The sequence below is a fragment of the Hyla sarda genome, chromosome 2 (assembly GCF_029499605.1).
Source record: "Hyla sarda isolate aHylSar1 chromosome 2, aHylSar1.hap1, whole genome shotgun sequence".
Lineage (NCBI taxonomy): Eukaryota > Metazoa > Chordata > Amphibia > Anura > Hylidae > Hyla > Hyla sarda.
The window spans coordinates 111341820-111354757 of record NC_079190.1 but is presented as its reverse complement, the minus strand read 5'-3'; the positions used below and the strand labels follow the sequence as shown (position 1 = coordinate 111354757).

At 41.8% G+C, this 12938-nt stretch overlaps 1 protein-coding gene across 1 annotated transcript in view; it reads left to right on the top strand.

The window, feature by feature from the left end:
• TARBP2 (TARBP2 subunit of RISC loading complex) overlaps window positions 1-3339 on the top strand; it is a 29277-nt gene extending 25938 nt beyond the window's left edge. Inside the window, exon 9 of the mRNA XM_056555213.1 lies at window positions 2350-3339. Within this exon, the coding sequence (XP_056411188.1) occupies window positions 2350-2507 (158 nt within the window). The 3' untranslated portion in view covers window positions 2508-3339. The remainder of the gene's footprint in view (window positions 1-2349) is intronic.
• Window positions 3340-12938: the final 9599 nt, after the last annotated feature.

The window sequence follows — 12938 nt, the reverse complement described above, 5'->3', positions numbered from 1 at the left end:
TTTGCTTCCCATTGACTTCAATGGGCAACAAAATCTGCTGAACGTGATCTGCACCAGAAAATACGCTTGTGTGAATGAACCCTTAAAGTGAATTATAGGTGGAATAAATAAATGTGTTGTATGTATATGTATGTATATATGTATATATATATATATATATATATATATATATATATATATATATATATATATATATATATATATATATATATATATATATATATATATATCTCTATCTATCTCTCCTTGCTTTGTAATATTTGCGGTCTGCAGCAGCCTTTGAACAATTTGTTACATATGATTCTTCCATTCCCCCCCCCCCAATTTCCTAAAATATTTTTTAGGTTTTTTTTTTTTTTTTTTTTTTTTTTTATGGTCATCATATTACAGAATAAATAGAATCATAGTAATCTACAGCTTAGGCTAAGTACACATCTCCATCGGAGCGTAGTTCGGGAGCTCTGTTGCAGAGTGATGAAAGTAAAAAAAAATGTAACTGAGCCATTACACAATTGACACCACCAGATCCAGACAGATCCTATTGACTTTTAATGGTCAGTCTGGTTTCATATTATTTGCAAGATTCTTGCAGTATTTAATTCCTCAACTGAAATCTCCCTATTTGGATTGATTCTGCGAATGGAACTCATTGAAACGTTGATGGGATACTAGTCTAAGCCACTAAAGAAACTAGACGACCAGACGTGGATCGCCTTAAGGTCCAAATCGTTTTAATTTTTCCTTTTCATTTTGGAATGCCTCCAAATGGAAAGGTAACAGTTTCATGCCCAAAGTTGTTGTTATAATTTTTTTTTTTTTTTTTTTTATTCTTGTATTTTATAATCTAAAGACTTAGTGTGATCCCAGTGTACTTCCTCTTCCCCTGGAAACGGTGTTGCGCTGCCTTTTTCTCCTCCATGTTCCTGCCAGCTTTGCAGTCTGTGCTCACTCCCCCTCTTTTTTAGGACCAACGCATGACACATTCAGCTCGTGAGGCTTGGCCTTAATAGCAAGGCGCCATCACGATAAGCCTCCTGAGCTGATGAAATGTATGATGTGTTCGCCTTGAAGGAAGGGGGAAATGGCAAGAAGGAGGAAAAGAGCGCACTACATAGAATCCAGAAGGAGAGGGAGTACACTGTGATAACATTGACTTTAGATTTAAACTATACCATATCCTTTAAAAAAACAACCTGTGAATGACAATAAAATAATGCAATCTTATCATTAAATAGCTTAGGGTGCCCTGGTCACACACCCTTTTTGTTTCTTGTTACCACCTTCTGTTCCTGAGATATGTGGGTTTAGATTTTGTTTGACAATTTAGGAATGGAAATTTTAATGGGATATACAACATTTACATCCCTAGTGTATAATCAGCTGATGGTCACTCCCCGGAAAAAGTGACAAATGCACAGTGGGGGAGATTTATCAAAACCTGTGTAGGGGAAGAGTCATGAAGTTGCCAATAGAAACCAATCAGATCACTTCTTCTTTTTTTTTTTTTTTTTTTCTTCTGCTTTAATTTCTTGAATGATCGAAGCAATGTGGTTGCCATGCACAGCTGCACCACTCATCCTCTAAACAAGTTTTGATACATTTTCCTTAGTCCCGTTTAGTAGTACGCCCCCACACACTGGGTGAAAGATCTCTCCTCCTGCACTGGATATGTGTCCATTTCATTTGTCCTGATAATGTATCTGAAAAATGTATCTTCTTTATCCATAACTCGGTGAGTGCCATGTTTTTCCCCTCTATATATTCCTGGTTTCTAAGTACGTTGTAGGAAACTTAAAACCTGTACAGAGGAAAGTGGTGCAGTTGCCCATAGCAACCAATCAGATTGATTCTTAAATTTTTTTCAGAGGCCTTTTATTTAAAAAAAAATAAAATAAAGTGATCTGAACTGCACCACAACTGAGGACAAGAGTTGCGCTGTATCTGAAAGAAAAAGGCTATGCGTATCTAATCCTGGGTAACCACTTTAGGCTGCTCGTGCACACACTTTTTGAGCCAAGAACAGAAGTGGATTTAGCAGGAAGGGGATCCTTCCTTTTTTTAATATTGCTCATTCTTTTTGAATCCACTTTTCCCTTAGGCTTAAAAACTGCATTTGGAGTTACCCAAAAACTGCCTTGTGTGATAGCCTTAAACTGAAGTATAGTGTGGGATGGATGGGTATAATCTCACAAATCATAATAAAGCTAAACACTTGACATATAGTAAAGACCACAACAGAATTGGACGCTGCACAATTGGTGCATAATAAACTATATATTGTTTTGGTTTTTTATTTATTTATTTATTTTTAATCTAACTGGTCTGTTTTCAACTTCCTGTTTTTCCCAGATGAGCGCAGTCTGAGTGGCCTGTACCAATGTCTTGTGGAGCTTTCAACACAACCCACGACTGTATGTCATGGCTCTGCCACCACAAGAGAAGCAGCCCGGGCAAACGCTTCACACAATGCTCTGCAATATCTCAAAATCATGGCTGGCAGTAAGTGAATGTAAAGATGGCAACCAAAAACAGCTTAAGCTTTTATCAGTCATTCAAGGACTCGAGACCACAAGAGCCTAAGCCCCCCCTAGTATGTGCACCCCAAAAATAGTTCCAATGGAATGGGATTAGTAGTGGCTTAAAAACTGAGCTGCTTCTTCAGAAACCTACCGCAAACTCTCCATCAGATGTTACTGAGGTTGAGTTTGTGGTAGATTCTTTTTTTTTTTCTGGCATCCACCACAACTTTTATGCTGTCACCTGTCTTTTTGATACACCTCAGCTAGTTGTTGGGTGAAAATACTCAGTCCCATTGATAGTATTGGAGGGAGAAAGGTGGGGGTTCCTCCACATGCTTGATTACGTTGCACGGGTTCCTATTTATTTTTGCAGCCTTTTATTTTGATGAATGTTCATCTTATGGGTGACATGTTTTGTAAAGTGCTTTTTGGCACTTAGTTCAGTTGTCTGTAATTTACCTCAAGCATAAGCACAGTGGATCAAAGAAGCTCAAGGATACAAGATCTACTGTGATGGATGCAACCAGAAACATGGAAACTGTATTGGACACTTGAATAGCTTATATAAATTTGTTTGATTAAAACTTTTATTTTACGTTTTCTACCAATTACGTAAAACAAAGAAAAAATGTCTTGGCTGCTGTGTGCATCCTTTCCCCTAGTATTATTTACTGTGCAGGACTGTGTTGAAACAGTCCTCATCCCTGTTTCAGGTTTAAAAAAAAAAAAATGAATTGGTGATTTTTTTTTTGAAGTGTATTCATTTCAATGCAAAACTGCAATTGTTGATGTAAATAAAAATAAATATTTGGAAGCAAAATTTTTCTTGCATTGGATCAAAGACTTAGATATTTAATGACTTGAGGGGGCCAACTTGGAGGGAGGCCATTTTGGATTTGGTATTCACAAATGGGGATTTGGTAATGATGTTATTGTAGGCAAAAGCTTGGGATCTAATGATCAGCAGTCAGTGTGGTTTAACCCCTTCACGACGTACATGTACGGCGCCGCAAAGTGTCACTTGGCGCGCAGCGACGTACATGTACGTCGTGGGGTTCCCGGGAGCGCTGCGTCACTGGTAGCGGTGATCGGGCCGGGATGACTGCTGTTATCTAACAGCAGGCATCCCTGCACATCGCCCCCCCCTCCCCCAACCATGACCGCGATGGGCGCAAATCCCAGGGCAATTCAGACCTGCAATCTGCGCGATTCCGGGTCATACAGGTCACTGGTGACCCGGAAAATAAGAGGGATCGGGGGTGTTCGATCCCCCTGAAGGGATAGGAGTTTGGTGACAGGGGTGCCACCCCTCTTATCCCTGCTATAGGTCGGCCGACCGACCGATAGCAGACCGGTTTTAAAGTTCGGTCCCCCGACTTTGGCCACCTATCGGTGTCCGGGCAAAACGGGGGAACTGTCCAGGGACCGGTGCCGAAGGTCCCTTACCTGGATCCCGGAGCGCGATCCTCCATGCGGGGATCCTCCACGTGCGGCGGCAATTCATCCGGGTCCTGCCACGTGAGTTGTTGCCTAGCAACATCCGGAGGGCCACAGTTTACAGTGGTCTCTAAACCGTGGCACTCCAGATGTTGCAAAACTACAACTCCCAGCATGCCCATACAGCTGTTTGCTGTGTGGGCATGCTGGGACTTGTAGTTTTGCAATATTTAGAGGGGTTCAGGTGTAGATCACTATGCAGTGGTCTCAATCTGTAGCCCTCCAGGTGTTGCAAAACTACAACTCTCAGCATGCCCAGACAGCAGTTTGCTTTCTGGACATGCTGCGAGTTGTAGTTTTGCAACATCTGGAGGGTCACAGTTTAGAGACCACTGGACAGTGATTTACAACCTGAACCTATCTAAATCTTGCAAAACTACAACTCCCAGCATTCAGGAACAGCATAAGGCTGTCTTGGCATGCTGGGAGTTGTACTTGCGTGCCTCCAGCTGTTGCATAACTACATCTCCCAGCATGCCCTTCCGCAATCAGTACAGGCTGGGAGTTGTAGTTTTGCAACAGCTGGAGGCACGCTGGTTGGAAAATACTGAGTTCGATCATAGAACCTAACTCGAGGTTTTCCAACCAGTGTGCCTCCAGCTGTTGCAAAACTACAACTCCCAGCATGCATGGTCTGTCAGTGCATGCTGGGAGTTGTAGTTTTGACCCCCCCCCCCCTCCCATGTACAGGCTACATTCACACTGGCGGCAGATTACAGTAAGTTCCCCGCTTCAAGTTTGAGCTGCCGCAAATTTTCCGCCGCAGCTCAAACTCCTAGCGGGAGACTCAGTGTAATCGTAGCCTAAAAACACTACACTAACATAAAATAAAGAGTAAAACACTACATATACACACGTACACTGCCCCCCCTACCACCCCTCTTCCCCAATAAAAATGAAAAACGTATTGTACGGCAGTGTTTCTAAGATGGAGCCTCCAGCTGTTGCAAAACAAAAACTCCCAGCATTTCTGGACAGCAATTGACTGTCCAAGCATGCTGGGGGTTTTATAACAGCTGGAGGCACCCTGTTTGGGAATCACTGGCATAGAACACCCCTATGCAAGTCCCTAATTCAGGCCTCAAATGCGCATGGCGCTCTCACTTTGGAGCCCTGTTGTATTTCAAGGCAACAGTATAGGGTCACATATGGGGTATCGCCGTACTCGAGAGAAATTGCCTAACAAATTTTGGGGGGCTTTTTCCTCCTTTTACCCCTTTTGAAAAGGAACAGTTGGGGTCTACACCAGCATGTTAGTGTTAAAATGTTTATTTTTTTACACTAACATGCTGGTGTTGCCCTATACTTTTAATTTTCACAAGAGGTAAAATGGAAAAACGCCCCCCAAAATTTGTAACGCAATTTCTCCCGAGTACGGAGATACCCCATATGTGGGCGCAAAGTGCTCTGGGGGCGCACAACAAGGCCCAGAAGGGAGAGTACACCATGTACATTTGAGGTGATTTAGACTGGGGTGGCTGATTGTTACAGCGGTTCTGACAAACGCAAAAAAAAAACACACCCACATGTGACCCCATTTTGGAAACTACACCCCTCACGGAATGTAATGAGGGGTACAGTGAGAATTTACACCCCACTGGTGTCTGACAGATCTTTGGAACAGTGGTCCGTGAAAATGAAAAACTTTGCACAGCCCACTGTTCCAAAGATCTGTCAGACACCAGTGGGGGGTAAATGCTCACTGTACCCCTCATTACATTCTGTGAGGGGTCTAGTTTCCAAAATAGTATGCCATGTGGGTATTTTTTTTGCTGTCCTGGCACCATAGGGGCTTCATAAATGCGACATGCCCCCCGAGCAAAATTTGCTCTCAAAAAGCCAAATATGACGCCTTCTCTTCTGAGCAGTGTAGTTCGTCCGCAGTGCACTTCAGGTCCACTTATGGGGTACCTCCATACTCGGAAGAGATGGGTTTACTTATTTTGGTTTTTTTCTGCTATTAACCCTTGCAAAAATGTGAAATTTGGGGGGAAACCCACATTTTAGTGAAAAAAATAACGACTTTTGCATATGTAAAAAAAAATGTAAACACCTGTGGGGTATTAAGGCTCACTTTATCCCTTGTTACGTTCCTCAAAGGGTCTAGTTTCCAAAATGGTATGCCATGTGGTTTTTTTTGCTGTCCTGGCACCATAGGGGCTTCCTAAACATGTCCCCCGAGCAAAATTTGCTCTCAAAAAGCCAAATAGGATGACTCCTCTTCTGAGCATTGTAGTTCGTCCGCAGTGCACTTCAGGTCCACTTATGGGGTACCTCCATACTCAGAAGAGACAGGGTTACTAATTTTGGGGGGTCTTTTCTGCTATTAACCCTTTAAAAAATTTGAAATTTGGGGGAAAACCAACATTTTAGTGAGAGAATTTTTTTTATTTTTTTACATATGCAAAAGTCGTGAAACACCTGTGGGGTATTAAGGCTCACTTTATTCCTTGTTATGTTCCTCAAGGGGTCTAGTTTCCAAAATGTGGTATGGAAGTTGAGAAAAAGACCTTGAAGGCGCTGCAGACTCCAATGGAATAAAACCGAAGCCAGAGATGTAGCAATGGTACAAAACACTGGGAGGTTTATTGCAATAGATAAAACAATAAAATCCCTTAATCCCTTACCTTGTTTAACATATCTCTTTTTAATTAGGCTTTCTTTTGCTTAATCTAACCCTATGAGTACCACAGTGTAATATTCCATGAGGGCGCTACACCAGAAAAATCGGTGTGAGCACTACATGATCCATTCATTCACACATGTATGTTTATATGCCAAATTTGCGCATACTTTGAATTTTTCATCTTTCCCATTCATATGGCATATATGTCTATTAGTCTATTTTCTTCCATTCATTATATATTTATGCATCTTTGCATTTCCATTAGTTTCACCACATTATCTTACCTTCTTCCAAATTACCTCTGACAGCTCAATTTCGGTCAACTCCGTTGTCTCTGAACACCTACTGGTTCATTCCGGTCACGTGACGATCGTCTCATAGTAACGCATCTGTGGCCCTTGTATTCGTTGGCTGTTTTTGGTCCTATGACGTCCGGCCCGATGCCCGTGACCATAGTATTTGTTTATCAACAATACTGGTGCGTGTAAGGGGCTGGCGTCTGTGACAGCATCCGGACCGCGGCATTGTCCGGATGTTTACATCTGGTATTAGCATCGGCTCATCCAGCATGCGCCGGATGTTTACCTTTGACGGTCCGGACACTGCCAACGGAGATCGATGTTCTGTATGCCTGTTTTACATTCCTTACTGTATTAATAAGATGGCTCTTGTGACTTTATATTCACAATGGTCTGATACAATTGTTAAATGTATACTGGATGTTTTTTTAGACTCATTTATTATATTCTGTTTTTTGCATCATGTGACATAAACATATTTGGCTCCTCCCACTTAAGTGGTTGGCGCCCATTTTGTACATATTTAAACTCTGCATATCTCACTGCATGTATTCTGATCTGAAGAAGGGGGTGGCTCCCCCGAAACGCGTAATCCATTTTATTGTTTTATCTATTGCAATAAACCTCCCAGTGTTTTGTACCATTGCTACATCTCTGGCTTCGGTTTTATTCCATTGGAGTCTGCAGCGCCTTCAAGAGGTCTTTTTCTCAACTTCCATACCACAAGCTCCACCAGGATTGGTCTTCCTCCTTTTCCTGTGACCTCCGGCTTAGCAGCGGTTCCAGGACTCCGTGAACTTTTGTAACCCCACTGTGGGTTGATATGCAAGTTCTGACTTGCTCTCAGGTGAGCAGCCACTACCTAGGGGTCATTCATTTTGACCACAAACTGCTGTAATATTCCATTCCCATACGGTATCACACGAGGCGCCTCCCTCTGGTCTCTCCTTTTTTCTTTCTACAGGTCACTAGCTCATTGGCCATCCGCAGTGGTGTGCCATTTGAGACCTCGGCGACGGTAATACCACTTGGCTCTATCCACACTGCCACCAAACGAAACTCTCATTATGGATTTCAAGACCTCAAGACTACATAAAAGAGCTCATCTATTCAAGACTTTAGTTACAACGGATCCTTTGGATTGCAATAGGGACAATGACATCCCTGTTGTGGAAGGTACTAATACGGCTTTAGACTTTGATAAAATGAAGTCACTTTTCTTTGAATTGGAAAGATTGCTATTTGATGAAACACAGCACCAACTCGATGGTGCCTTTATTGACATTTACAAGATGGAAGACATCATCCCGAGAGGCTTAAGGTTACATCCTCTGGCTACGTTTACTAATGATAATGACTTCTACAATGATTGGGAGAAAGCTCTCAAACTTTGCTCCAATACATTGTTGGATCTACTTTCCAAAAAACGTAACACTTTGGTTAATGATATCTCAGACAAAATAGACATATGTCTAAACTCACTCTCTGATTTTCGACATATGCCTGATTATAACAATTGGCTATCTACTCTTTCCAATAAGGTACACAAGTGGGAGAGAGATGTGATCTCTAAAAAAATACATAAATTATCTAGAGACAGAGCAGACTACCAATCAGGAAATATTAAATATTGGCTCAAGCCCTCTTTACCACCCAAATCCACCATTCAGGAACCCATTATTTCCACACAAAGTAACATACAGAGTTCACATACACACTCGGCCAGACACCAGAAGAGGGCTCCACTCCAGAGACGTGTCTCACAGAAACGTACCTCCTATAAAGACTCCAATATTGTGAACAATAATCCCAATGGAAATACACACTACCAACCACCCAGGACTTTTATTGCCTCCAAATCACACAATAAAACACAACAGTCTTCTGTCCTCTCTACGGACAATACACCTACTGTTAGAATGCAACCACTTTGCACTATCACGACAGCTAACCCATCTACCTCTACCCTATCAGGTACGCATTTACCATCCGTGTCTTCATCCAATGCTGCTCGACCTTCCAATATATTACCACCCACTCGGTCTCCCACCTTATCGAATAATGGCGCATTACCTTCAACTGGTACATTGTCCACACACTCATCTTGTTCTCCACTTCCTGGTCCCTCCACATCCTTTGGTTTAGTACATCTTACATCCATCACTCATACACACTCTGGTCTAATACATTCCACAGACGTCCCCTCTTCTGGTGTATCCTTACCCCACCAACACGTTTCTGGTCTAGCTCCTAACATCAAATCCATCTCTCACTCTACCAATCCCAATTCCGTCTCATCATCCTTTTCTCAAGATATTGCCACACAAGATCTACTGGATCTTATGGGTCACATTAATAACTCACAATCCAACCTGCCTTCGGGCAGATACTGTAATGATTCCGATACTACTTTAGATGATTCCCTCAGCATCAACGCTCACTTAGATACCACTTCTAGACGAGCCTCCACACAGCTATTTTTTACTCCCACTGGTACTACTCACAGTCCGGTTTACAATACCACACATAACTCAGTATCATCAGATGGTTCCCCCAGTAACAATACCACGGTTTTTTTAGGTCTACCATCTCTCATCAAGACCCCACCACTGGTGGTGAACCCGGTGGATTTCCCCCCCCTGGAGCACGTCCACATTGCACTCCCTTTGGGTACAAAAAGGAAAAACCGAGAAAGAGGGGATGCAGAGGAGGACGTGCAGTCAGGGAGAGAAAAGAAACTCAAAGAACACATACTAAGAAAAACATGAACCTAGTCAAAATATTTAACCTCTCCACATATGTGTTGGATGAGGTACAGCAAAGGGTCCTTGAAAAAGGGCTCTCCTTTTGCCCCACTTCGAAATCAAACAACTTCGACCTGTTCATGGATCTAAATAATTTCATACGCAAAATCACCATTAAGAGATTTTTCTCTCTTAAAGAGCATGATGGCTCTTCATCTACTATCACTGCCAGTCAGGACTCTGACATGACACCTCCACCTATACATACAGAGCTTCGTCCTAAATCTTCTTTTTATCCCGTTCATGCGAAAGGCCATTTTATAGACACTTTCTCTAACCTAGTCCAAACAGACTTTGATAAACTGACCAAGGACACCACAAAGAAATATTCTTCTAATCTTACACATGTCGAAAGTATAGCGATAAAATCGCTTTCTGATAACAAATCTATCATTATCCGCCCTGCCGATAAGGGGGGCGGGATAGTCATACTCAATAGGGATGACTATATCACAGAGGCTCACAGACTCCTGTCAGACAGCATGTACTATCGTCCCATCTCACACAATCCTACGAAGCAATTTTGTAAGGAGTTGTTACTATTGGTTGAGTCTGGTGTCTCCCAAGGCATTCTATCCAAGTCTGAGAGGGACTTCATACTCATTGAGGAACCTGCCCTGCCATTATTCTACTATCTACCTAAAATCCACAAAAACATCACTAATCCCCCCGGCAGACCCATAATTTCAGGAATCAATTCCCTGTCCTCTAACCTTGCTCACTATATTGACCTACTTCTACAGAACCATGTCACCAATCTCAAATCGCATCTTAAAGACACCACAGAGTTCATCAAATCCATTTTGGAAGTTCCATGGTCTACAGATTATCTTTTTGTTACAATGGATATTGCATCTTTATACACAGTGATTGAACATCAAGCAGGTATCAAAGCCGTTGCACATTTCATCTCCAATGACCCCAATATGCCCGCAGCCCAGGTAGATTTTATTCTACAAGGGCTCAATTTCATTTTAACACACAATTATTTCGAATTTCTGGGCCAACTGTACATGCAACATACAGGCACTGCCATGGGGTCAAAGGTAGCCCCTAGCTTCGCAAATTTATTTGTGGGGCTATTCGAGGAACGTTTTGTTTACACACACCCTTTGTTTATCAACTGTATATATTATCGGAGATACATCGACGATATATTCATAATCTGGAAGGGCGATAGGTCTGCACTGGATGAGTATCTTTCATATCTTAATACCAATGATTGGTCTCTACGGTTTACACAGTCAGTTTACACCAATCATGCTGAGTTTTTAGACGTTTTGGTTTCCCATGATGATACGTCAATTTTTACAAAAACATACTTCAAGCCAGTTGACAGTAATAGTTACCTCAATTTTGATAGTAGCCATTTCAAAAAGTGGCTGGTTAATGTACCTTTTGGGCAATTTAAAAGAATAAGGAGAAATTGCACAAGGGAGGAGGATTTTATTTCCCAGAGTAACATTCTGAAAGCCAGGTTCAAAGCGAAGGGCTATCCTACCTCCCTTGTGCAATCTTCTTTTAGTAGAGCTCTCTCTCTCGATCAAGCCAAATGTCTACTTCCCAAGGCGGATGTTGCATCTACTAGCATCACTAATCGTTCTACAAATTTCATAACTACTTACAGTAGAGAACACCAAGACATCAGAAAGATTCTAACCAAGCATTGGTCCATCTTAACCGCAGACCCCCATCTTAACAGCCTTCTTCCATCTAAACCTCCCATCACATTTCGTAGAGCTCGTACCTTGCGTAATCTGGTAGCTCCCAGTAAGCTGAAATCTCAGATTACATTTTCCTCCACCTTTCTTGACACTATAGGGAGCTACCGTTGCGGTTTGGCACGGTGTAAATGCTGTTCCAATATTGCACATAAATGCAAAACCTTTACCTCCACTACTACGGGGGATACTTTCCCCATAAAATCATTGTTGAACTGTGGATCTCAATACATTGTATATGTATTGCAGTGCCCTTGTGGCTTGCAATACGTGGGAAGGACGATCAGATGTTTTAGGGAACGCCTCAATAAACATCGGAGTAATACAGCTCATGGTTTTCTCCTACACAGTGTTTCTCGACATCTGACTGAGAAACACAGTGGGGATTTCAATTGTATTTTGGCTACCCCCATTGAACAGATTACAAAGAGTGTGAACCAGAGATTCAATACGCTAAGGAGGAGGGAAAATTTCTGGATTCACACCCTGGGCACCCTAACACCCAGAGGTCTGAACGAAATGATAGAATGTAATCTGTAAATTAAGAATATTATTATTACTATTTTTAAAATATTTTAAACATTTAATATATCTTATAAATAATTATAATTTTTTTCACACACCTTCTTATCCTAGATCGGACATGATTTGTTTTACATATCACTTTGTGTTTTTAGCTTATAATAATCCGCATTAAGGGATATTATATATCTATACATTTTTATATATATTCCTCTATTATAGTTTTAGAACGTCAGGACATATATCATTCATACGTAGTGATATATGTTGGTCTCTATTTGGCTTTAATCCCTTACCTTGTTTAACATATCTCTTTTTAATTAGGCTTTCTTTTGCTTAATCTAACCCTATGAGTACCACAGTGTAATATTCCATGAGGGCGCTACACCAGAAAAATCGGTGTGAGCACTACATGATCCATTCATTCACACATGTATGTTTATATGCCAAATTTGCGCATACTTTGAATTTTTCATCTTTCCCATTCATATGGCATATATGTCTATTAGTCTATTTTCTTCCATTCATTATATATTTATGCATCTTTGCATTTCCATTAGTTTCACCACATTATCTTACCTTCTTCCAAATTACCTCTGACAGCTCAATTTCGGTCAACTCCGTTGTCTCTGAACACCTACTGGTTCATTCCGGTCACGTGACGATCGTCTCATAGTAACGCATCTGTGGCCCTTGTATTCGTTGGCTGTTTTTGGTCCTATGACGTCCGGCCCGATGCCCGTGACCATAGTATTTGTTTATCAACAATACTGGTGCGTGTAAGGGGCTGGCGTCTGTGACAGCATCCGGACCGCGGCATTGTCCGGATGTTTACATCTGGTATTAGCATCGGCTCATCCAGCATGCGCCGGATGTTTACCTTTGACGGTCCGGACACTGCCAACGGAGATCGATGTTCTGTATGCCTGTTTTACATTCCTTACTGTATT